The following is a 27194-nucleotide window of genomic DNA, read 5'->3' on the forward strand; positions in this document are numbered from 1 at the left end:
TCCAAAGTACAAAACAAACACATTTTTCTGTGTACTTATATAATCAGGCACAAATTTCATTTTCAGCAATGCTTAATAAACTCAGCAGCTTGAGACATCATTTGAGGTGGCAAAGGACACTGGACTGTCTGTGTGTAGCATGCAGATTTTCCGTGACCATATGGATGCATTCCAATCTTTCAGGTTTTCTCCCAAATCCCCAAAGATGTTCAGTTTCAGTGCTATAACTTAGAAACGCAGTAAACTACAACATAATACAGGCCCTTCGGCCCACAATGCTGTGCCGAACATGTACTTACTTTAGAAATTACCCAGGGTTACCCATAGCCCTGTATTTTTCTAAGCTCCATGTACCTATCCAGGAGTCTCTTAAAAGACCCTATCGTATCTGTGTCCACCACCGTCGCTGGCAGCCCATTCCATGCACTCACCACTCTCTGCGTAAAAAACTTACCCCAACATCTCCTCTGTACCTACTTCCAAGCACCTTAAAACTATGCCCTCTCGTGAGAGTCATTTCAGCCCTGGGTAAAAGCCTCTGACTATCCACATGATCAATGCCTCTCATCATCTTATACACCTCTGTCAGGTCACCTCTCATCCTCCGTCGCTCCAAGGAGAAAAGGCCGAGTTCATTCAACCTATTCTCGTAAGGCATACTCCCCAATCCAGGCACATCCTTGTAAATCTCCTCTGCACCATTTCTATAGTTTCCACATCCTTCTCATAGTGAGGTGACCAGAACTGAGCACAGAACTCCAAGTGGGGTCTGACCAGGATACTATATAGCTGTAACATTACCTCTCGGCTCTTAAACTCAATCCCACGGTTGATGAAGGCCAATGCACTGTATGCCTTCTTAACCACAAAGTCTACCTGTGCAGCAGCTTTGAGTGTCAGACCCCAAGATCCCTCTGATCCTCCATATTGGTAAGTCTTACCATTAATACTATATTCTGCCATCATATTTGACCTACCAAAATGAACCACTTCACACTTATCTGGGTTGAACTCCATCTGTCATTTCTCAGCCCAGTTTTGCATCCTATTGATGTTCCGCTGTAACCTCTGACAGCCCTCCACACTATCTCCAACACCCCCAACCCTTGCGTCATCAGCAAATTTACTAACCCATCCCTCCACTTCCTCATCCAGGTCATTTATAAAAATCATGAAGAGACGGGGTCCCAGAACAGATCCCTGAGGCACACCACTGGTCACCGACCTCCACGCAGAATATGACCAGTCTACAACCACTCTTTGCCTTCTGTGGGCAAGCCAATTCTGGATTCACAAAGCAAGGTCCCTTTGGATCCCATGCCTCCTTACTTTTTCAATAAGCCTTGCATGGGGTACCTTATCGGATGCCTTGCTGAAATCCATATACACTACATCTACTGGTCTACCTTCATCAATATGTTTAGCCACATCCTCAAAAAATTCAATCAGGCTCGTAAGACACAACCTGCCTTTGACAAAGCCATGCTGACTATTCCTAATCATATGATACCTCTTGAAATGTTCATAAATCCTGCCCCTTGGTCTTTTCCATTAATTTACCGACCACTGAAGTAAGACTCACTGGTCTTAATTTCCTGTGCTATCTCTACAACCTTTCCTGAATAAGGGAACAACATCTGCAACCCTCCAATCCTCCAGAACCTCCTCCGTCCCCATTGATGATGCAAACATCATTGCCAGAGGCTCAGCAATCTCCTCCCTTGCCTCCCACAGTAGCCTGGGGTACATCTCGTCCAGTAGCGGAGACTTATCCAACTTGATGCTTTCCAAAAGTTCCAGCACATTCTCTTTCTTAATTCCTATATGCTCAAGCTTTTCAATCTGCTGTAAGTCATCCCTACAATCGCCAAGATTCTTTATCATAGTGAATACTGAAGCAAAGTATTCATTAAGTACCTCAGCTATCTCCTCCAGTCCATACACACTTTTCCACTGTCACACTTGATTGGTCCTATTCTCTCGTATCTTATCCTTTTGCTCTTCACATACTTGTATCTGCAGTATGCTGCCACCAACACTGGAACCCCTGCAATTCATCTACCAACACAACAGTCACAGCTCAACACACCGTCCTTACACATCTGGAGAAGAGCGATGCTTATGTGAGAATGCTGTTCTTAGACTACAGTTCAGCATTCAACACCATAATTACCCCCAGGCTCGACAAGAATCTCAGAGACCTCGACCTTCACCCTGCCTTGTGTAGTTGGATCCTGCACTTCCTGCCACATCGCCAGCAGGTGGTAAGAGTGGGTATCCTCACCTCTGCCCCTCTGACTCTCAACACAGATACCCCTCAGAGCTGTGTACTAAGGCCCCTCCTCTACTCTCTGTATATCCATGACTGTGTTGCTACCCACAGCTCCAATCAGCTAATTACATTTGCTGATGACACTATACTAATTTGCCTAATCTCAAATAATAATGAGGCGGCCTACAGAGAGGAAGTCTTCATCCTGACACAATGGTGTCAAGGAAACAACCTCTCCCTCAACATTGCAAAAACAAAGGAGCTGGTTGTGGACTACAGGAAGAATGGAGACAGGCTCACACCTATTGATATCAATGGATCTGGGGTTGAGAGAGTGAACAGCTTTAAATTCCTCGGCATAAACATCACTGAGGATCTCACGTGGTCTGTACATACCGGCTGTGTGGTGAAAAAGGCACAACAGTACCTCTTTCACTTCAGACAGTTGAAGAAGTTTGGTATGGCCCCCCAAATTCTAAGAACTTTCTAAAGGGGCACAATTGGGAGCATCCTGACTGGCAGCATCACTGCCTGGTATGGGAACTGTACTTCCCTCAATCACAGATCTCTGCAGAGAGTTGTGCAGACAGCCCAGCGCATCTGTAGATGTGAACTTCCCACTATTCAGGACATTTACAAAGACAGGTGTATAAAAAGGGCCCAAAGGATCATTGGAGACCCGAATCACCATAACTACAAACTGTTCCAGCTACTACCATCTAGGAAATGTTACCACAGCATAATAGCCAGAACCACAGGCTCCGGGACAGCTTCTTCCACCAGGCCATCAGCCTGCTTAATTCATGCTGACGCAACTGTATTTCTTTGTTATACAGACTATCCTGTTGTACATAATTATTATAAATTACTATAATTGCACATTGCACATTTAGACAGAGATGTAACGTAAAGATTTTTATTCCTCATGTGCACGAAGGATGTAAGTAATAAAGTTAATTCAAACCAATTTAATAGAATTTTCATGTTGGGGGAGATAGCTGTGAGAGGAAGAGAAGAGGTACTGCTGTTAGTCAAAAGTTACATTACTCCAATTTTAAGCAAGGGTATCAGAGAAGACTCCTTAAGAGTGGCCAAATGGATTGAGATCAGACATCAGTACATTATTGGGGATCTAAGTGTCAAGTGGAGGAGGTGACAACAGGGGAACAATCTGGAGACAACTCTCAGATATTTTAAAGTAGTTATGGAAAATGATAGGGATGGAACTATATCAAGATCTTAAATCAGCATAATTTCATTAACATATGGGAGAACCTGGCAAAGGTAGAATGGGAGCATCCACTTGCATGTCTACAACTGCACTGAATGGAGAAATAGTAAGAATTTAAGGCCAACATCTTCCTGTAAGGATAAAAGACAGGGATAACAACTAGATGGAACCATGAATGCCAAGGATATTGAGAGTTGAATAAAGAGTACAAATGAAACATATGATAGGCATTGGAAATTCTTGCTGGGGAAGCCTTTGAGAATATAAAAACTGTAGGGATGCACACAAAAAGGATATTAGAGAGGCAAGGGGTGACAAGAAAAAACACTGGTCGGTATGATTAAGGAAAACCCCAGTGTTCTACACATATATTAAAGGCATTAGACTAATAAAGAGTAAAACTATGGCCCATTACAGACAAGTGAAGCAATCTGTGTGTGGAGTCTGAAGATACAGGTATATTCAGAATGACTAATTTTCAACAGTTTTCATAAAGGAAACAGACTTCATCGTTGGAAAATTCTGTGAAGGGCAGGATAAAAGTCTAGTGCATGTCTAGAGCATAAGAGAAAGTACATGATGACTTGGCAGGTTTAAAGTAGGTAAATCTCCAAGGCTGAGCAAGATTTATGCTAATCTCCTGCAGAAAGCAAGGGAAGAGATTGCTGGAGCTCTGAATGAGATTTTTATCATTTGCTGTCCTCCAGTCACCTTATTTGAAACATAACCCCCCTTTTCAAGAGAGTCAACATGGGGTAAAGCTTGGTAACTATAAGATTGTAAGTGGAGGAAAGGTGAAAGAGAAAAAAAAACTTTAATGGACAGGATTAATAATCACTTGGAAAGGCAGAGAATAATCAGACACTCCCAACATAGCTTGTCAAGGACAGATCCTGCCTGATCAGTTTGACTGCATTATTTGAAAGGCAACAAAATGGATTAATAAACACAGGAAGTAGGTGTGATGTATATACAAGTTAGTAAAGCCCTTCACAAGGTGACTAATTCAAAAGGGTAGGGACCCATGGGATCCAGGGCAAGTTGGCAAAATGGATCTAAAACTGGCTTTGCAAAATAGAAGGCAATATTATAGAATTGTTTTTGCAATTGAATGCCTATGACCAACAGTGCCCCACAAGGACCAGTTAATCCTCATTATTTTTAATATACATAAATGAACTTGGTAGAATCTAGGGAGAGTTAATGGAAATGTGGGGTCAATAAGTAACAGGAAAATTTGTCTGGAGATGGGATTGCTCTGCAAATGGGCATAGACTCTCCCATAAAGTAATTTAGAAACCCATCGATTTATTGTGGCTACAGTGAACGTCATCTCCAAAATGCATTCTGTTACTTGAACATAGAAATAGAAAACCTACAGCACAATACGGACCCTTCGGCCCAAAATGCTGTGCCAAACACGTGCTTACTTTAGAAACTACCTAAGGTTACCCAAAGCCCTCTATTTTTCTAAGCTCCGTGTACCACGTACTTGCTTAAACCACTTTGATGATACCTTCCAAACACACAAACTCCACTGCTGAGAAGGTTAAGAATAACAGGAACACCTTCAAGTGCCAGTTCCTTTTCCAAGTCACATAAAACATTAAGTTGGGAATAAATTATCACTCAATCATTACTGTAAATAAAAGGCCACATCTCATAACTAAATTCTTAAAAAGTCCTGATTTGCTATTCAGTAGAATATGTTTACGTATGCTAGAGATTAAGGGTATGTGCAGAAATTGCTGGGGCCCCAGCAGACATACTTAAAACATCCTGAGCAACAGGAGAGGTACCAGAGGACTGGGAGAGAGCCAATGTTGTTCTGCGGTTTAAAAAAGCCTCCAAAGAGAAACCACGAAATTATGGGCCACTTAGTCTGACATCAGTTGTGGGAAAGTTATTGGAAGGTATTCTAAGGGACCAGATATATACATATTGGGATAAACACAGACTGATTAAAGATAGTCAGCCTGGCTTTGTGCATGCTAGGTCATGCCTAACTAATCTTATGGAGGAAGTTACCAGGAAAGTGGATGAAGGCAAGACAGCGGATGTTGTCTACATGGACTTTAGTAAGTCATTTGACAAGGTCCCACATGGGAGACTGCTCAAGCAGGTTCAGTCACTTGGCATTCAGGATAAGATAATAAATTGGATTGGACATTAGCTTAGTGGGAGAAGTCAGAGCGTGGTAATAGAGAATGGTAGTAGAGGGTTGCCTCTATAACTGGATGCCTGTGACTAGTGGTGTGCCGCAGGGATCGATGCTAGGTTGTTTGTTGTTTGTCAACTATATGAATGATCTGGATGATAATGTGGTAAACTGGATCAGCAAATATGCGAATGACACTAAGATTGGGAGTGTAGTGGACAATTAGGATGTTTATCATGGATTGCAAAGAGATCTGTATCAGCAGAAAAAATGGGTTGAAAAATGGCAGATGGAATTTAATGCAGACAAGTGCAAGCTTTGCACTTTAGTAGGACTAACCAGGATGGATTTACACAGGGAACAGTAGGGCACTGAGGAGTATGGTAGAACAAAGGAATCTGGGAATATAGCCACATAATTCGTTCATAGCGGCATCAAAGGTAGATAGGTCATAAAGAAAACTTCAGGCACATTGGTCCTCATAAATCAATGTATTGAGTACAGAAGATAAGATGTTATGTTGAAGTAGTATATGAAGTTGGCGAGGCCTAATTTGGATATTGTGTGCAGTTTTGGCCACCCAACTAAAGGAAAGATGTAAGCAAGGTTGAAAGAGTGCCGAGAAAATTTACAAGGATGTTGCTGGGTCTGGAAGACCAGAGTTTTAAGGAAAGATTGAATAGGTTAGCACTGTATTCTTTAGACCATAGATGATTGAGAGGAGCTTTGATAGAAGTATACAAAATTATGAGAGGTATAAATAGGGTAAATACAAGCAGGCCTTTCCACTGATGTTGGGTGGGACTACAACCAGGGGTTAAGAGTGAAACGTAAAAAAGTTTAAGGGGAATATGGGGGAAACTTCTTTACTTAGAAGGTTGTGAGATTGTGGAATGAGCTACCAGCATAAGTGGTACATGTAAGCTTGATTTCAACATTTCAGAGAAGTCTAGATACGTACAGTACATGGATAGTAGGGATATGGAGGGCTCTATGGTCCTGATGCAGGTCGATGGGAGAAGGCAGTTTAAATGGTTTTGTCATGGACTTAGATGGACAGAGGGCCTGTTCTGTCTGTGACACTGTGACTCTAAAATGTGATTCCATTGAAATTTTCAATGTCTTGATGAGGTGCATTCTACAAGACTGCTTCATCCAGTTGAAATGTGTAGCAAAACAAATTCTAGACTTGGGATAAAAAGCCAGCTTTTTAAGCATAAAATGAAGAAATTTTCTTTACTCAGAAGGTAAAATCTGGAGGGGGAGGGGAATCAATGGAAGGAAGTGAACCTTTGGAATTCTTGACAGAAGGAGGTGGATGCTAAGTTAGAATTTAATTAAAACTGAGACAGACTGATTGTGGCCATTAAAGGTATTAAAGGAGTTGAACCAAGTTCAACCATGAACTGAATGGCTGAGCATTTCTTTAGGCGCTTACCTCAACATTAGCTGAGCCCCAATTTCCACCAATTAAACCTTAAGAAAGCTAGAACATTATTTTCAAAGGCTCCAACAGTAAGCTCTGTAAGTAAATCTAACATCTTACTAAGCAAATACTGAATTTCTGGCCCTTGTGCTCTGTGAATAAAGACATTCTAATTGTAATTCCATAACAAATACCAGCCACTGATCCTAGCAAGAGCCACTGCAGGTGAAACCTTTTATCCTGAAACTGCGATGTAGGGAAAGCAACCTCCCAGCATCTACCTTGGGAAACTCATGAAGAACAGTGCACTTCAGTGAAATCATATTTCCTTCTTTTAAGCTCCAGAGAATTTAAATTCATTCGAATAAAGTCATTAGCATCCTTGTATAATGTACAATACAATATGCAGATGTTGTTCCCTTATTTAAGAAAGGGAGTAGAGATAGCCCAGGAAATTATAGAACAATGAGTCTTACTTCAGTGGTTGGTTAGTTGATGGAAAAGGTATTGAGAGACAGGATTTATGAACATTTGGAGAGGCATAATATGTTTAGGAATAGTCATCATGGCTTTGTCACAGGCAGGTCATGCCTTACGAGCAACACACATCAAAGTTGCTGGTGAGCGCAACAGGCCAGGCAGCATCTCTAGGAAGAGGTACAGTTGACGTTTCAGGCCGAGAACCTTCGTCAGGACTCCTGACGAAGGTTCTCGGCCTGAAACGTCGACTGTACCTCTTCCTAGAGATGCTGCCTGGCCTGCTGCACTCACCAGCAACTTTGATGTGTGTTGCTTGAATTTCCAGCATCTGCAGAATTCCTGTTGTTCATGCCTTACGAGCCTGATTGAATTTTCTGAGGATGTGACTAAACATATTGATGAAGGTAGAGCAGTAGATGTAGTGTATATGGATTTCAGCAAAGTGTCTGATAAGGTACCTCATGCAAGGCTTATTAAGAAAGTAAGGAGGCATGGGATCCAAGGGGACATTGCTTTGTGGATTCAGAATTGGCTTGCACACAGAAGACAAAGAGTGGCTGTAGATGGGTCATATTCTGCATGGAGGTCAGTGACCAATGGTGTGCCTCAGGGATTTGTTCTGGGACCCCTTCTCTTTGTGATTTTTACAAATGACCTGGATGAGGAAGTGAAGGGATGGGTTAGTAAATTTGCTGATGACACAAGGGTTGGGGGTGTTGTGGATAGTGTGGAGGGCTGTCAGAGATTACAGCAAGACATCAACAACATCAATAGGATGCAAAACTGGGCTGAGAAGTGGCAGATGGAGTTCAACCCAGATAAGTGTGAGGTGGTTCCTTTTGGTAGGTTAAATAAGATGGCAGAATATAGTAATAATGGTAAGACTCTTGGCAGTGTGTGAAGATCATAGGACACTCAAAGCTGCTGCGCAAGTTGACTCTGTGGTTAAGAAGACATACGGTGCATTGGCCTTCAGCAACCGTGGGACTGAGTTTAAGAGGCGAGAGGTAATGTTACAGCTATATAGGACCCTGGTCAGACCCCACTTGGAGTACTGTGCTCAGTTCTGGTCATCTCACTACAGGAAGGATGTGGCAACTATAGAAAGGGTACAGAGAAGACTTACAAGGATGTTGCCTGGATTGGGCAGCATGCCTTATGAGAATAGGTTGAGTGAATTCGGCCTTTTCTCCTTGGAGCGGCAGAGGATGACAGGTGACTTGATAGAGGTGTATAAGATGATGCAAGGCATTGATTGTGTGGATAGTCAGAGGCTTTTTCCCAGGGCTGAAATGGCTAACATGAGAGGGCACAGTTTTAAGGTGTCTGGAAGTAGGTACAGAGGAGATATAAGGGGCAAGTTTTTTTGTTACGTGGAGAGTGGTGAGTGCATGGAATAGGCTGCCAGCGACGGCAGTGGAGGCGGATACGATAGGGTCTTTTAAGAGACTCCTGGATAGGTACATGGAGCTTAGAAAAATAGAGGGCTATGGCTAACCCTAGGAAATTTCTAAAGTAAGTACATGTTCAGCACAGCATTGTGGGCCAAAGGGCTTGTATTATACTGTAGGTTTTCTATGTTTCTATGCATACACAGATTTATGAAGCCTTATTTTTAAATCTAGTTCACAAATAAAAAATATAATTCCATTGGTGCAGAACTATCATTCATATCGGTGCATACAGGAAGTTGAAAGAAAGATTCCAGGTATGTATAGAATTCACAATGGAGTAATAAATATAGGCTCATAAATTAAACACAGATGCCTTTCTAAATTACAAACATCATTAAATAATAATCTTTCAGAGCTTCTGTTCAGAACGTAGAAACATAGAAAATAGGTGTAGGAGTAGGTCATTTGGCCCTTCGAGCCTGCACCACCATTTATTATGATCATGGCTGATCATCCAACTCAGAACCCTGCACCAGCCTTCCCTCCATACCCCCTGATCCCCGTAGCCACAAGGGCCATATCTAACTCCCCCTTAAATATAGCCAATGAACAGGTGTCAGACTCAGCACTTGTATCTCAGAATCAAAATATTAAGGATTTGCATCTAAAATTCATACAAAATACAAACTCATTGCTAAAGGAAAACTTATATATTAAATCAAAGGCCATCTGGCATTTCAGGTGGATTTAAAATGTCTAATAGCATACTCTGAAGCACAGTAGAAATGTTTTGTTGTATGGACAATATTTATTCCTTAGTAGTGGAAGAACAGTAAAAATGCAACAGGAATTTTGTAGAATCAGTTTTAGTAACTAAAATAGTTTGTCTTATTCACAGTTGTTTGTCATAGTTTATATTCAGCCATTTGCGTAAGCAATTGTATAAATAAGGCAATCTATTTTACAGATTTTTTTTGTAAAATGTTTGCCTTTCTTTCTTATATTAGGGAATAAATAATCAAAACAACTGGAAAACTTCCTGTGCTGTATCAAAATAGTGCAAAAGGAACTTTTAAATCTACCTGAAACAGCAACTTGCCTATGCTGAATATAAGCTGTCAGCTTCCTACATTACAACAATAACAATACTTCTAATGCTTCAAGTGGCAAAAAGCATTCTGTAAGGTTCAGAGGTCAAGGAAAGAGCCATGGAAAATTAAACCTCTCTTACCAGTAGCACTTGTAGATGGAGAAGCTGAGTCTTTTGGTGATGTTGTATTTTTCGGCCTGGCTGCTGCAAGACAAGGAGAACGATTGCTTTCTCCATTCATTACTGGAGAACTGGCTGCAGATTGCCGAGAAGAACTTGTTGATGGACTATCTGCACAGTTGAAGGTTTCGGTGTTCGATCTTATTGAAAAAAATAAATGAAATTAACATACTGGAAACAAATCCAATCCTATTCTTGTTCAATTAAATTTTTATCTGTATTAATTCAGATATTATTTTATGATTATTAAAAGTGTTTCCATTGAATTAATTCAATCTATTCTTTCTATCAATTTTTTTTTCTTTCAGGACTAGATTTCCACTATAGGCACAAACCATCCATGGGAAATGTCTGATGACACACATCCACCACACAGTGTGTGAAGAATTTATCCCAGACATCCCTCGATACTTTCCTCCAAATACCTTAAAATTATGCCCCCTTGTATTAGCCATTTCCAGCCTGAGAAAATGTCTCTGGCTATCCACTTTAGTTATGCTTCTTATCATCTTGTACTCCTCTATGAAATCACCTCCATCCTCCATCTCTCCAAAGGGAAAAGTCCTAGCTCATTCAACCTATCTTCATAAAACATGCCCCATAGTCTAGGCAGCATCCTGGTAAATCTTCTCGGTATTCTCTCTAAAGCTTCCACATCCTTGTGACCAAAACTGGAACCAATAGTCCAAGTGTGGTCGAACCAGGATTTTACACAGCTGCATCATTATGATGCAGCTCTGAAACTGAATTCCCCTAACTAATGAAGGCCAACACACCAAGTGCTTTCTTAACAGCTCTAATCAAATTGCATGGCAACCTTGAGGGATCTAGGAATATGGACACCAAGATCCATCTGTTCCTCCACATTGCCAAGAATCCTACTAAGAACCCTGCATTCTGCCTTTAAATTCAACCTTATAAAATGAATCACTTCACACTTTTCCAGTTGAACTTCATCTGCCTCTTCTCAGCCCAGCTGTGCATCCTGTTGCAACCTACAACCCTCCACACTATCCACAACTCCATCAACTTTTGTGTCACCTGCAAACTTACTAACCCACCCTTCCACTTCCTTAACCAAATCATCTATAAAAATCACAAAGAGCAGGGATCCCACAACAGATCCCTGGGGAGCACTACTGGTCAGCCACCATCAGGTAGAATACTCTCCATCTACTACCACCCTCTGCCTTCTATGGGCAAGCCAATTCTGTATCCACACTGCCAAGCTTCCCTTGATCCCATGCTTCCTGACTTTCTGAATGAGTCTACCACACGGAACGTTATCAAATGCCTTATTAAAATCCACTATTTTATCTTAATCAATGTGCTTTGTCACATCTTCAAAGAATTCAGGCTCGTGAGTCTTGAATTGCCCCTCGCAAAGCCATGCTAACTCTCCCTAACCAGACTATGCTATTCTCGTAAATCCTGTCCCTAAGAATCTTCTCCAATAATTTGCCCATCATTGAAGTAAGACTGACCTGTCTATAATTCGCAGAATTATCACTAATCCTTTTCTTGAGCAAAGGAGTAACACTTGCCACACTCATCTGGTACTATTCCTGTGGGCAGCGATCATTGCAAAAGATGCAATAAAAGCTTCCTTCACTTTCCATAGTAACCTGTAGAATATCCCATCCAGCCCTGGGGATTTATCTATCCTATGATTTTTCAAAAGTTCTAAAACACCCGCATTCTTAACATCAACATGTTCAAGCATATCAACCTGTTTTACGCAGTCCTCACAAGCATCAAGTTCCCTATCACTGGTGAATACTGAAGCCAACTATTCATTAAGGACATCTTACATCTCCTCCCTCCAGGCACATTGAGGGAAAGTCTTGCTTGGTGAACCTGTTGGAATTCTTTGAGGAGATTAAAAGTAGAATAAGGGGATGCAGTGGATGTTGTGTATTTGGACTTTCAGAAGGCCTTTGACAAGGTGCCACACATGAGGCTGCTTACCAAGTTAAGAGCCCATAGTATTACAGGCTAGACCATTGGCTGATTGGCAGGAGGCAGTGTAGGAACAAAGGAAGTGGTGTTCCATAGGGGTCTGCATTGGTATCGCTTCTTTTTATGTTATATGTCAAACATTTGGATCATGAAACTGATAGCTCTGTGGCCATTTGTGGAAGATATGAAGATAGGCACAGGAGCAGGGAGGCTACAGAAGGACTTAGACAGTTTAGGAGAATGGATGAAGAAATGGCAGATGGAATACAATCTTGGGAAGTGTATAGCCATGCACTTTCGTAAGAGAAATAAAAGTGTAGACTATCTTCTAAATTAAAAGAAAATTCAAAAATCCGAGCTGCAAAGGGATTTGGGAGTCCTTGTGAAGGATTCCCTAAAGGTTAACTTGCAGTTTGAGGCGGTGGTAAGGAAGCATTCATTTCAAGAGAACTAGAATATAAAAGCAAGAATTTAATGTTTTATAAGGCACTTTTAAAGTCACACCCACCGAGTATTGTGAGCAGTTTGGAGCCCCTATCTAAGAAATGATGTGCTAACGTTGGAGATGATTCTGAGGAGATTCATGAGAATGATTTGTCAGGGCATGAAGGGTTACAGGAAGAAGGCAGGAAATTGGGGTTGAGAAGGAAATAGATCAGCCATGATGAAATGGCAGAGCAAACTCGATGGGTCAAATGGTTCAATTCTGCTCCTATATCTTATGGTCTTATCACCTTACAGAATTCTGTCAGGTCACCGCTCATCCTCCTTCGCTTCAAGACACAAAGCTAATAACCTGTCAAACAACAGTTCAGCAAATACAACAGTTCAACTCTGTGCAACAGGAAAACACACATCATAGTGCGATAGTCACTGTCTTATTATTTTGTACAATATTATTGCACATTATTGATCATTATTGCATGCTGGTAAATTATTATTGTGTATATTATTATTCTATACTTTACAGTTAAGTCTGCATGCTGCTCAGTATATTTTTAAATGTTGCTGCTGTAATGAAAGAATTTCCCACTCGGGATCAATAAAGTATTTTTTATTATTATTGAACCACACACAACCTATTTATTCATATTTCCTGCATACTGTGATTTGACCAATACTCATTAGCTTTATTGTGCTATGTTAGGGTATATGAAGTAGTAATCAGCCCCTTTGTAGACCAAAGGGGTAATTTTTAAAATAGAGCCAGGATATATGATCAAGATCATAAATGAACATATTTCATCAGTGTTCACAACAGAGAAGTTTGCACAGTGAATAAATTCCCACAACCCAGGGTGCTAAAGGATAAATTGCTGGGAATCTGATAGAGGTTTTTATATTTTCCTTAGCCACAGGTAAGGTATAAGACTTTATGATAGCAAATGCTGTCCATTGCTCAAACATGGCAATAGGGAGAAGCCTAGAAAATAAAGGCCAGTGGCAGGGAAGATTCTGTATGTCAAGTTTTCCGTTCATTTGGAAAGGCAGGGACTGATTAGGAAGAGTGAGTATGGTTTTGTGCTGAGAAGATAATGTCTTGCAAATCTGATCGCATTTTTTTTTAAAGGAGGTAACAAAGAAAATTGATGAAGGCAGATCAGTAGAAGTGATTTACGAGATCTTTAGTACAGATTTTGACAAAGTCTTAGATGGGAGGTTGATCCAGAAGGTTAAGGTACAAGTGATCCAAAATGTTCTAGCAAACAAGATCCAAAACGGGCCAGGCAGAGTGCAATGGTTGAGGGGTGTTTTTCTGACTGGAAGTCCATAACAAGAGGTATACCACAATGACTAGTGATGGGACTTTTTTTGTTTGTAATGTATAAATAACTTGGATGTACTCTTACCACATAGGTGGTAAGAGAAGTAAGTTTGAAGAAAATATGAAAATTAGTGGAGTCATAGAAGTTTGTTGAAGAATACAGTGGGACACAGATCAGCTGCAGAGTTGGGGGCAGAGTGGTGGCAGATGGAATATAATCCAGACAAGTATGAAGTAATGCAAATTCCATTAGAATACACAGTAAAAGGCTGGGAGCACTGATATACAGAGGGACCTTGGGTTGAAAGTGCTGGAATCTCTGGAAATTCCACTAAGCAATTCTTGACACAAGTCATCTTTGTAGCCTGGATGCCATTACAAAGGGAACTCAGACTGCATTGCCATGGGAGTGAACATGGTTTACTGACAGTAGCATTGGATTGGAAGTAGTATGAGGTGTTGACCCTGACCACTCATTCTGCACGATCCCAATCTTGACCACTAATTCTAATTCTCTCCCTACCCTCATAATTGTACCGGCTGGTCCCAGATTTCTGGGAAAGAAGAAAACAAAATAGTTTTGGGTAGCAGAGAAGATGAGAAAAGGATGTGCAGAACAATAGGTATATCCGTGATAAGATGAGAACAGATAAAGAGATAACCTCTTTAGTTAAGTAACAATGAAAATCAATAAAGTTCCTTTGTCTGTTTATTGTATTACTAATTGTAAGATTGTGGGATATGACCAACAGGCCAGCCTGTACAAAAATAAGAGGAAAAATAGAGCCTAAATTATAACAGACCAGATCCATTAGATATAAAGAAAGAATGGGTTGGCTGAAGTTGGAGAATTTGACAGCTGAAATCTCAGAGGATCCCAGACAGAAGGTCTTGATCCTCAAGGTTCTGCTTGATCTCATTGAAACAGCACAGGAGATAACAACAGAAGTGCTAGCGTGGAAGTGCAAATAATATGGTAGATAACCAGACGTTCTTCGTTACACAAGTATTCCACAGCATGCTTACCCAATTGCATATGGCAGCTCCAAAGCAGGTAAGGTCAGATAGTGCAGTACACTAGATTTCTCTTTATTCACTCTTGCCATGTTGTTCTCCATTAGTATTAGTTTCAGACCATTTTCTCTTTTACATGACATTTAATTTGAAACAAAACTTTTAATTTCTCTGCCATTTCTTTATTCCTTAATTTACTTTCTCCTCTCCCAATATACAAGGCAACATTAAATTTTGCTAATCTTTTTCTTTTTGCATATCAGTTGACAATTTTATAGTCTGTATGTTTCCTACTTGGTGACTCTCATATACTTTTATATCTATCATAATCAAAATACTTTCCTTGTTGAATTCTGAAATCTACCCCAATCCTCAAGTTCACAGCTCCAGTTTGGTATCATTTCATTTTCATTTGATTTAAATACTTGTCAGCACAGGCCTGATTCCCTGAACTGAGTTTCATTAAAGATGCCTGAAGCTTGTAGAGAGCACCAGAATGTCTATGCAAATAAATCTGAAACATTGTGAGTTTCATTCATAGGTAATTCTCTCTGTACCATGCTATTACATAATTGGAATATAAATTTGATTTTAAATGGAAATGTACTGGTTTAGCTTCTTCTAATGGTCTGCTCTGAACCTTCACTGAATTCAATGGAAACAAAACTTCACAGAAAGTATAACAATGACTGAATCACTATTGTTAATTTTCAACACTCATTCAAGATATTTAAATAAATACCTACTGTGCATAATTCCCAAATGACCATTATAGAACATCAAAGAAAATATGAAATGTCAGAGTTACAAAGTGCAATATTCTCAGAATTTTATACAGCAATGTAAGTGTTTAACTATTTCAAGTGCAAACCAGATTTTCATTCTGTTCAATTACATAGTTAGTTATAAGACATTCTGTACTAATACATGCTAGTTTTAAGTTGTAGTATTCAAACTGAATAGGCCTTCAAGTGCTAGCATTCAAATTGAAAGTTCTAAACAAATTGTGAAAATGAATTTAAAAATATATGAAACAATAATCATTAAGGATTTTATCAAAGAGGGAGGTAAAGAGAATATGGAAAAGAATTTCCTACGAAGTATACAGGAGTTCTGCCTTAATCAGTATGTAAAAAGCCCAAAAAGTCATGATTCATTTTTGGAGCTGGTAATGTGTAATGAATCAGACTTAGTAAGACAATTAAAGAAGCACAGGTGTCTTAACAGTCACAATGTCCATCTGCTAATATGAGGCCACTACCATAGTTGTCTCACTATCAGCCTGGCCGCTTGTGAAAGAAGCGCAATCCCACAACAGCACAGGAATTTCTTCTCAGGATTGAAGAATGAAAGAGGAGTTCCAATGGGTAGGGAGAAGGACTGAGAGGAATGTGCAAAGAGCACTGAGTGCAGGGTAGAGGAAAGAGAGGGGTGCAGGAAAAGAGATTAAATTGCACGAGTCACAAGTGGCATGGTGTGGCGTGGCATGGACGTCTGAAGGGAAAAAAAGTGGATGCTCCTCCCTTTGGAAGCAAGAACCAGTACTCGCTGATGGGTTTTGTCATCAAGAATGAATTTTCCTGCTATCTCAGTGATTACTTGACCCCACCTGTCCCACCCATAAGTGAAACCCTCATGATATGCAGGCTCATTTTAACATGCAGCCACTGTGCTACAATGTTCAGCACATACACCCCAACCATGGAAGTTACAAGTGAGGGAAGATGGATGTCCACTCCATTCTAGAAAGAACACTAGCCCTCTTCTGGAGAGGGACAAACAAATCTTTTTGGGTGAAATAGATGCCAGAATTAGAAAAAAGACAGAATCTACTAGAAAGGCAAAGGAGAAAGTCAATTCCAACAGAGTGCTTTTCATTTAAAAATGAAACATGGGTGTATTGAATATTTGATTGAATGCTACTTAAACATCAGTTTGGCTCCAAAACAAATGACCACAGAGACATTGCCACATGATCATCAACCTTGAAGGTATTAAGAACCAAAGATAGTCCTTCAATCCAGTAAGATGGCTACATGTTTGCATGCAACAACCTTTCAAACAACCTAAGTTGCTTTTTTCTTTGCTAGTTGTGTTTTTATGATAACAAGACAATTCTACTCCAAGAACTTTGGACACCGCAGGGCTATCCCAAAAGGGAGATGCTCGCTGATTGGAATAGCTGGACTAGTTCATCGACAGAGCCAGCCAAGGTGTCAAAGGAGCCGGCCGGGATGTTGAAGGAGCCAGACTGGGTTTGAAGGAGCAGACTTGGTTGTAGACCATGTTGTTGCCTGCTACTTGATGTTGGTGTACGAAGGCAATATGCAGTATGACCATGGGTGATTATCGTGGACATTTCACTTGCAATTGCAAAACTATGTTGGACAGTGATAAGGTAAGTTGCTATAGGCCTATTACCCTTGTCTGGTAACGCCACAGACAACATGAGAGCTATGTAGCAGACCAGGTAAGGAGCCGTGTGAAGTGGTGCAGCAAGGCATCCATGCTCAGTGGGGGGGGGGCTAGCCTCGCCTATCAGTGCTGCCCTCCGGTGTTCGATCAGTGTATTGCCATGCTGGATTACTTGCATCTCTGCACTGCTGGGAGGTTGTACTATCAATTGCAGGACATGTCACTCAGGGGTTTTGATTATTCGGCCACAGCACCACAATACACAGGAGCAGAATTCGCCCATTTGGCCCATTGAGTCTGCTCCGCCATTCAATCATGGCTGATCCTTTCTTTACCCCCCATCCTCAGCCCCAATCCCTGACCTTCTCCCGTAACCTTTGATGCTGTGGCCAATCAAGAACCTATCAATCTCTGCCTTAAATACACCCACTACCTGGCCTCCACTGCTGCCTATGGTAACAAATTCCACAAATTTACCATCCTCTGGCTGAGGATGGCCCTCTAACCTGAGGCTGTGCCCTCTTGTCCTAGACTCCCCAACCATGGGAAATATCCCTTCCACATCTACTCTGACTAGGCCTTTCAACACTCGAAGGGTTTCAATGAGATCCAGCAAGTAACAGGCCCAGAACCATCAAACGTACCTCATATGATAACTCTTTCATTCCCGGAATCATCCTTGTGAACCTCCTCTGAACCCTCTCCAATGCCAGCACATTTTTTTTTTTTTTTTAAAGGAGCCCAAAACTGTTCACTATACTGAAGGCAAGGCGTCACTAGTGCCTTATTAAACCTCAGCATCACATCCCTGCTCTTATATTCTAGACTTCTTTTGCAAGTTAATCTTTAGGGTGTTCTACACAAGGACACCCAAGTCCCTTAACATCTCACACTTTTGGATTTTGTCTATTTAGAAAATAGTCTGCACATTTATTTCTTCTACCAGAGTGCATGACCATGTATTTTCTAACACTTTGCTGCTTTCTCACCCATTCTCCTAATTTGTCCAAGTCCTTCTGCAGCCTTCCTGTTTGCTTAACACTACCTGCCCCTCCACCAATCTTCATGTCATCTGCAAACTTGGCAACAAAGCAATCTATTCCATCATCTATATCATTGATTTACAGCATAAAAAGAAGCGGTCCCAACTGACCCCTGCGGTACACCACTAGTCACCAGCAGCCAACCAGACAAGGATCCTTTTATTCCCACTTGCTGACTCCTACCAATCAGTCAACGCTCTAACCATGGTAGTAACTTTCCTACAACACCATGAGTTCTTCACTTATTAAACAGCCTCATGTGTAGCACCTTGTCAAAAGCCTTCTAAAAATCTAAATAGACAATATCCACTGCATCCTCTTTATCTATCCTACTTATAACCTCTTTAAAGAATTCCAACAGGTTCATCAGGCAACATTTTCCCTTAAGGGAACTATGTTGACTTTGTCCTATCCTGTCTTGTACTCATCCTTAATAATTGACTCCAACATTTTCCCAACAACTGAGGTGAGGCTAATAGGTCTACAATTTCCTTTCTGCTGCCTCCCTCATTTCTAACAGAGTGGAGTGGCATTTCCAATTTTTCAGTCCTCCAGAACCATGCCACAGTCCAATGATTCTTGAAATATCTTTAATATTGCCTCTACAATCTCTACCACTACCTCTTTCAGAATCCAAGGGTGCAGTTCAACTGGTCCGGGTGACTTATGTACCCTCAAGTCTTTTGGCTTTTTCAGTACCTTGTCCCTTGTAATAGTAACCGCACTCACTTCTCTTCCTTCACACCCTTCAACATCTGGCACACTGCTAGAGTCTTGCACAGTGAAGACTGATGCAAAATACTCATTTAGTTCATCTGCCATCTCCTTGTCACCCCTGTTATTATTTCTCCAGCCTCATTTTCTAGCGGTCCTATATTTACTCTCATCTCTCTTTTATTTTCTATATGTTGAAAAAGCTTCTTCTATCCAGCTTGAGATTGCTTGCTGGCTTGCTTTCATATTTCATCTTCTCCCCCCCCCCCCAATAACTCTTAGTTGCTTTCTGTAGGCTTTTTAATGCTTCCCAATACTCTATTTTCCTGCTAATTTTTGTTTTGTTGTATGCCTTCACTTTTGCTTTTACATTAGTTTTGACCTTGTCAGCCACAGTTGTACTATTTTGCCATTTGAGTGTTCCTTTGCTTTTGGAATACATCTATCCTGCACCTACATCGAGGATGCAGAGCTAAGTAGTTATGGCACCCGACGGAGACTCCTTTGCTTGTATCTTCGAAAACAGTTCTATTTCCATCTTTAATATCTCTATTTTTCCCTTTCAGGGTTCTCTTGAAGACCCTGACCTAGAGTTACACGCTGACCACGGTTCTTTGCAGGAATGGGACCTGCTTTCGGGGTTCCAAAATCAGCCACTAATCGGCATGGCAAAGTCTCGGCCTAAGATTTCGGCCCTGGGATCTCGAGGAACTGGAGACAGGCAGATCAAGGGTCGGTGTCACCACAGGAGACCCATGTGTCGTTGGGAGAGTTGGAACATCTGCTGTGTGCCTGGGGACCGGGATCTTTCCGATCTTCAGGCAAAGAGCTTGAAAAAAGCGACATAACGGACTTTTTAACATCGTAAACCAGCCAGTTGTTTGTTGTCTCTCCCCGCTCGTTGGAAAATGGAGTCACCGCTCTCTCCCTTATTAGGAAAGAAAGAGCCTGCAGCATGTCGAATTATTGTGTGAACAATGTAGTCTTTGGGGTAACTGCAAGTCTGTGTCTTTGCTCACGTTTGAGTTCTGGTAGTGGGTGCGCTTTATTTTTGCCGGTAGGGAGAGGGGGGTTGTTGCACACTGCCACTTACGCGCGGGAGAGAGGGGAGCTGTTTTGTTGAGCTGTATCTATGTATGGTTGAATGATAGTGACAACCAAATGGTCCACCTTAATTAGTAGCTACAAACAGCTAAATAATCACAGCAAAAAGCATTCTTGGATTGGAAAATCCATGTCACTTCAGGGAAGAGGAAAATCCATATGGATAGCTGAAGGCCATGACTCAAAACATAGGATTTGAAAGTGACCATAATCCATAATAGAGAATGATACAATATGAATAAAATCAATTTAGTAAATGAAGAAAAGGTAATTCTGAGAAGCAAAGAACAGATCTTTGGAAAATAAGCAGCAATATTGATAAACAATATACCAAATTATTAATAATATTAAAATAATGGTCAACAGAAAAAAAACTACCAAAAGAAAAAGAATATGCAAGCCTCTATGGATGAATAAAGACATATCGCAACAGCAGAAAGCAAGGGAAGAGGTACACATTAATTGAATGCCTTAAAAAAAGGGAGTATGAAGAGAGAAATAAAAAACAAAGTTAAGAATACAACTAAGAAATAATATTAATAAGGAACATAAAATGAAACAGTAGAATATTTCAGATATATCAAATAGAACAAAAAGTCTGGGCTAGGAATAGGGCCCTTACAGGATCAATAAGACAGAGTTACAATTAAAAACAGGGAGCATACAAAAATGTCCCAATACTCATTACAAGTTAATTCAAAATTAGTAAAAAAAGGATACAGGAAATAAACTAAAATTATAAAATCTCTGGTCTCAAAGGATGTCATCCACAGATTTTAACACAATTGAGAGAAGTGACAGCTGAGACATTTCTACACATTTTAACTTATTAGTGAAAGGTGTAGAGCTGAAGAAATGATAAATTGCTAATGTAATACATCATTGTATATAACAAGGGTGGTACACATACTGAGAGAATGAGTAATAGATCAGTCAGCTTAACATGGTGGTAAAAGTATTGCAGTTCCTACCAAAGGAGAAAATGGTAGAACAGCAAGAAACAAGTAGTATAAGTCTGAAAAGTCAGCATGGATTTCAAAAAGGGAGGTCTTGCACGACCAGTTTTATTGAACATCTTTGAACTTATATTGACAATATAGTAGATACAATTTATCTAGGCTACTGGAAGTCATTCAGTAAGGTACCCTACAGTAGATTAACGAGTAAGGTCACAAAAGGCAGACTCAGCAGACAAGCAGCAAACTGGATTGCTAATTTCATAATTCAAGAATTATGACCTGAAACCTAATTCAAGAATGAACAGCAGTTCATTCTAAAGAAAGAAGTGAGGTAGTGGGTGTTCCACCCGATTAGTGATGTGACTCCTGCTGTTCGCAACTTAAACTAAATGATCACAAACAAAAGAAAACCTACAGATGCTGGAAATCCAAGCAACATACACAAAATGCTAGAGAAACTCAGCAGGCCAGGCAGCATCTATGGAAAAGAGCACAGCTGATGTTACGGGTCCTGCTGAAGGGTCCCGACCCGAAACATCGACTGTACTTTTTCCATAGATGCTCGCCTGCTGAGTTCCTCCAGCATTTTGTGGGTGTGTTGCTTAAACTAAATGATTTAGAGATTGGAATTAAGAGCTCAACTTCTAAATGTGCAAGTAATATCAAATTTGGGAGGGTGGTTCATAGTCAATACCAAGAATTAAAACAAAATTTGAGGACAATATTTGACAGCTAATGTTCAACACAGGTAAATGTTATGTTGTATATTTTGTAGGGCGAATGGGGAGATCATTTATTATTTGGAAGATGTAAGTCTAGGTGGGGTAAAAGGACAAACCGATGTCGGGGTACAAACATACCAACTAGTAAAATTTTACCATAAGCAAACATAGTCATAAAAGGAAAAAACAACAAACATTACTGGAGAGATATAGTCAAATATTTGGGCAGTTATGTTAAATATATATTAAATCTTGTTCAGAGTACACTTGGAGTTCTGTGTACAGTTCTGATAACCACTTTATTAACGTGCAATGAGGCAATGAGAAGGATGTATAAAAGATTTAAAAGAATTATAAGCAAAGTGAAAGGTATTTGAATCCGGAGAGGATGAATCAATTGGGTCCTTTGGTTGAAAAAAGAAAGTTGAAGGGTGAATGAATGATGAAAACAATGAAAGGTTTTAATAGGTTTTAACAGGAAGTATGTATCCACTTGTGAAGAAGAACATAACTAAGCCATCAACAGAAGCCAGTCACCAAGCAGTTTAACAAAGAATTCAGAAAACAATCAGCATCAGGTTTATCATCGACAGATGTTGTGAAATTTGTTCGCATAGCGACAGCACAACAATGCAATACATAATTTTGGGGAGAAAAGTAAACCAAGTACAGTAAGTACATATATGTATATTAAATAGTTAAATTAAAAACAGAAATAATATTAAAACAGTGAGGTAGTGTTCGTGGGTTCAAAACCAATTTAGGAATCAGGTGGCAGAGGGGAAGAAGCTGCTCCTGAATCGCTAAGTATGTGCCTTCAATGAAAAGAGGGTACGTCCTGGGTGATGGGGGTCTTTAATAATGGACGCCGTGAAGAATATTATGTGGGTATGCCCACAAGAAAATTAATCTCAGATAGAGTGACATTTATGTACTTTGAGAACAAATTTACTTTGAACCTTTCTTAAATACTGTAATTCAGTACATTACAAATGTAATAGAAAGTTAAACTGTTAACAAATATAGACTGAATTGACCTTACATCATGTGGCAACAATACACTCATCATAAAAAAAAGTCACAGTAATTTTGGAGATTTTTCCAATTATGATACCAATTATTTGCTGATTAAACACTGTATTTTCAGATATCCCACTAAATACTTCTGAAGTAATTTACCTTTGTTGTCCCAAATCATAGTTACTTCTCATTATCTATATTTCAAGCATTCTTTACACACCTTGTTCTAGCCCTTGTAGAAGATTCACCTCCATTTACGTGGATGGCATCTCCATTCTGCTGAACTTCTGTTTAAAAGAAATTCAGTTAAATGGACATATATTAACAAACTACTAAAGTGATTTTGAAGTAACTAAAAAACAAATACAAAGTATGTTACCATATTATACTAACTAACAGGTTATATTTTATATTTACTCACTGGTTGCTGATGTATTGCCATTGGGTACGGATTCCTGATCCACTGTCATTCCATCAAGGAAAACAGTCAAGTCACCAGTTTGTACTACCCCAGTCTTATTTTCTAATGTCAGCTTCAATACTTCTTTAACATTCTCCACTAATGAAAAACAATATAAACACAGCACATTTTGTTTGTTGATAAGTCTACAGAAACAGCCTGTATAATTAGAATTATCAGTATTTTTCTTGCGCAGTATTGTGTATTTAGCTTGTAGCTAGAAAAAATAACTATTAAAATAAATTCCATCTAGACTACCTTTAAGATAGAAAACAGGCAATATATTTTTTAAAAGATGAAGAAAGAGAAGAAATTTTACTCTGAAGAAAATATTAAGAATGACGAAAAGCTGAGGTTAAAGTGCCTGTTACAGGAAAAGTCTTAGAGAACAGAAGCAGAAATGTTTGGAATTCCCAAGTGGGGAAGCTGTACAGTTCAAGGCATAACTGCCCATTAGGGGCCAAGGAAAGAGAATGCAAAATAGCTTTCAGTCAAGAAAATGAATCTTAAAGTGAAACTGCAATGCAATTATTATCTTTGTATCTCATTTTCCCTGCATAACATCTTCCCACTAATAGGCAAAACAACAAGGAGAATGGTTTTTAGTGATGTCTCATCACAAAACTTACATTTTCTGTTGTGCACCTCCAAAGCTTGGCCAATGTCTAAGGTTGCTTTCCCTAATAAAGCATCAGATTTTAATGTATGATGGCTCCAGATTTTAAACTCCAATTTGGTGTGTGGTGTTACATTCCTGCACACAGAAGAAGTGTATTGTAACATAGGTGTATACAGCACAACTAAAAAAACTATTAAAATTCATAGTTAATTTTGAAAGTTTATATGCATCCACTATTTCTTTTTAATCAGGCGTTTGAAGATTGTTAACTAAGTTTGAAGATAGTTAACTAAAACTTCTGTATCAAAAAGAGGATATTTTACCGCTGTAAATCTTCTGACTCATCTGATTGAGATGGCATAACTGGTGAAGAGTGTTTAATATATTTTCATTGTTAAAAACCAGAGGTAATAAGTAAACTTATCTTCAGGGTTGATAAACCCAGACACATAATACTGTATATTCAATGGGACTGATTTGCTGAATAAAACCAGAGAAGGACACACAGAAAATTAATTAATTCTCACAACTGCATGAGGTTCATAGTATAGGAGGACCATTTCACCCACTAAGCTTTCTATACCCATTGCTCACTAAACTTCCCCAGCCTACTGTTGAACTGCAGTTTCCTGGATTAGGCAGTTTGGATCAGACTCCATTCACATAAAGGAATCTGTTCAACTCTCAACCCTCACACTTCTGTCAGTCATTTGAGGAGACACTAAGAATCTACCTAACAAAGTTACTGAGATTGAATAGCAGAAAAAGTCTGTAGCTCAGTATCACCAAGAATATCCTTGAACTTCTTCCTGTTTAAGCTTAATTTTAGCACTTCGCCTTTGTAGAAATTTTAAAAAACATAAGTTACACAATGCAATACACTGTAATTTAGTAAAAGGTTATGAACATATCTGCAAACTTATATTAATATTTCTTATTAAAGGAGAAGAATGTCATAGAAGGTTAATTAATCATGTTATAATTTTGCTTACATTGTTAAGTGCTCATCCCATTTTGGATTGGATGAACTATTTGATTTTGCAGATTTCTTTAGTTCTCCATCTGCTGATAGTTCCACATAGACTGCAGTTCCAAACCAATTCTTTCTTCTTTTTAACTTTGCAGAAGCAACTATTAAGTAAAATTGTGATACAAATTTAAGTAAATGCAGATAAGAAATTTTTTAATCCCCACAATATCAAAATAAAACTACACAACAAAATTTCTGTTTGGACCTTAGAAGGCATTCTTATCTGTATCACCAAAACTATTAAAAACTTTTTTGCATATGGAAATTCCACAATGATAAATCATTCTCCATTTCATCAAATATGTTTATACTAAAGCCACTGTTTTCATTAATATGCTTGCAACAGATTTTTAGATGGGCAATCTGAATTAAAGATATTTCTATCAGTAATAGAGGAAACATTGTGAGAAACCAACTGTGCATCTTTATACGCAAACCAGAAAGAATCTGAATCAATCATACAAGAGTTCTTATACCTTGCAGGAAATAAAAAAGCCATGAATGTCTAAACACAAGAATAGTTAAAGATTAAGAAAGGCCAAGTTCGCCCATTGTGATATTTTACTGTTCTCTGAAGATTTTCAATACCTAAATCAGCAAATAGTTGAAATTACAGCCCAAAAATCTTACTCATATTTAGCTTACACTGCATTTAAGTCTAAATTTTCTCATCCAACTTTGACTTACTTTAATTGATAATACTGGTTTATCTTATTCAGAAGTTTATGTTCTTAATAAAATTAGTTTTCCTTTTCTCCCACAGGTCAACCTCCTTGTGTGCAAGTCAATTATTGTGCACTTTACTAGACTTTCATTGCATGTACATAGACTAATTATGTTCCCCATTATATACAGGGAAGACAAGTTATTGCCTTTTCTCTCCCCTCCATAACAAGCTACATTACTGGCTACTGATTCCATCCCCCTCCCTGATAGTTGACTGAACCCATACTTGTAATGTTGGTGTCATAGCTGCCACCAAGTCACATTTCTGACCATATTTCCAATGGTGTCACTTAGTCAACCCTTGAATATTACCAACTCCACCCTGTCTCAACTATCTCCAACTGAAAGCACCACAGAAGCTCTTAGTAGCTTTGGATATGGTTGTTTTAACCTATTTTTGGACCTCACTCACATCTGTAAACTTCAGTATTTTCTAAACTTCACTATCTGTATCCTAAATCAAATCAAAGCCCATTTATCCATTCTCTGTGTTTGCTAACTTCATTAACTTTTAGATAAACAATGATAGCAACATTTTCTTTTTTTCAAAACCACCCATAGCCTTCCCTCTCTCTTTAACCTCTTCAAGCCTTGTGATTTCCCAAGTTTTCTGTGATTATTAGATATATCTGTTTTGTTCAACCTCAGTTTTAACCATCTACCATTGCTATCCACATCTTCACTTACAAAGACCCTTAGCTCTGAATCCCCTCCTAAACCTCTCCACCTTACTATCCAACTCTCCTCTTTGAGGATTTTTCTTTAGAAACCTGTATCTTTGACCAAATATTTAATCATCTGCCCTGCAACCCATTGTGGGCTCAGTATCAAATAATCAAATGCATTTATACTTAGATATTCAACTATTTCAAAAGGTAACAAAGGTATCATACTACAAAAGAAATAGAATCTGGCCAAAGCACAGTGAATGTTTCCGATAATTTCATATAATTATCTTCACATTTCCTTAGAAATAAGCAATGACACTGATAGATTGTTTCTCTGGAAACCTGCATAGACCCGTGTGGTTAAAAGAATAAAACAAAGCAGTATTCTATCAATTTTGTAGTGGCTTTCCTGCACTGTATACACATTGAATTATTATACTATTACAGTATTCTAATTTCCAATCTTTACACAATTGCTTTTAGGATCATTCAGCAATACAATGTTTTCCAAAAAAAACTTAAGATCTCAGTTATCAAATAGTAGATAATTGTATCGAGTGTATCATCAATACAGTCTAACTTGCAAGATGACTCGCTCAATTCCATTCAATTATGTCTCACATTAAAATATTTTGCTGCCTATTAATCAATCATGTGACCAAATAGATTGCCAAAAGAAATGAAGCATGGAAATGTATTTAAAAAATGAAGTTTCAATAAAAATGATGTTAACTTTATGTTGGTT

General features: G+C 39.2%; 1 protein-coding gene across 1 annotated transcript in view; it reads right to left on the reverse strand.

Annotated features, from left to right (window-relative positions):
- Positions 1-27194, reverse strand: part of LOC134353595 (NEDD4-like E3 ubiquitin-protein ligase WWP1) — a 156741-nt gene that overhangs the window by 67418 nt on the left and 62129 nt on the right. The window contains exons 3-7 of the mRNA XM_063061698.1: positions 25018-25156; positions 24036-24160; positions 23368-23505; positions 23167-23233; positions 10193-10371 (exon numbers count right to left, since the gene is read on the reverse strand). Coding sequence (XP_062917768.1) covers positions 10193-10371; positions 23167-23233; positions 23368-23505; positions 24036-24160; positions 25018-25156 — 648 coding nt within the window. The remainder of the gene's footprint in view (positions 1-10192; positions 10372-23166; positions 23234-23367; positions 23506-24035; positions 24161-25017; positions 25157-27194) is intronic.

This window comes from Mobula hypostoma, chromosome 1 (assembly GCF_963921235.1).
Source record: "Mobula hypostoma chromosome 1, sMobHyp1.1, whole genome shotgun sequence".
In the NCBI taxonomy this organism is placed as follows: Eukaryota; Metazoa; Chordata; class Chondrichthyes; order Myliobatiformes; family Myliobatidae; genus Mobula; species Mobula hypostoma.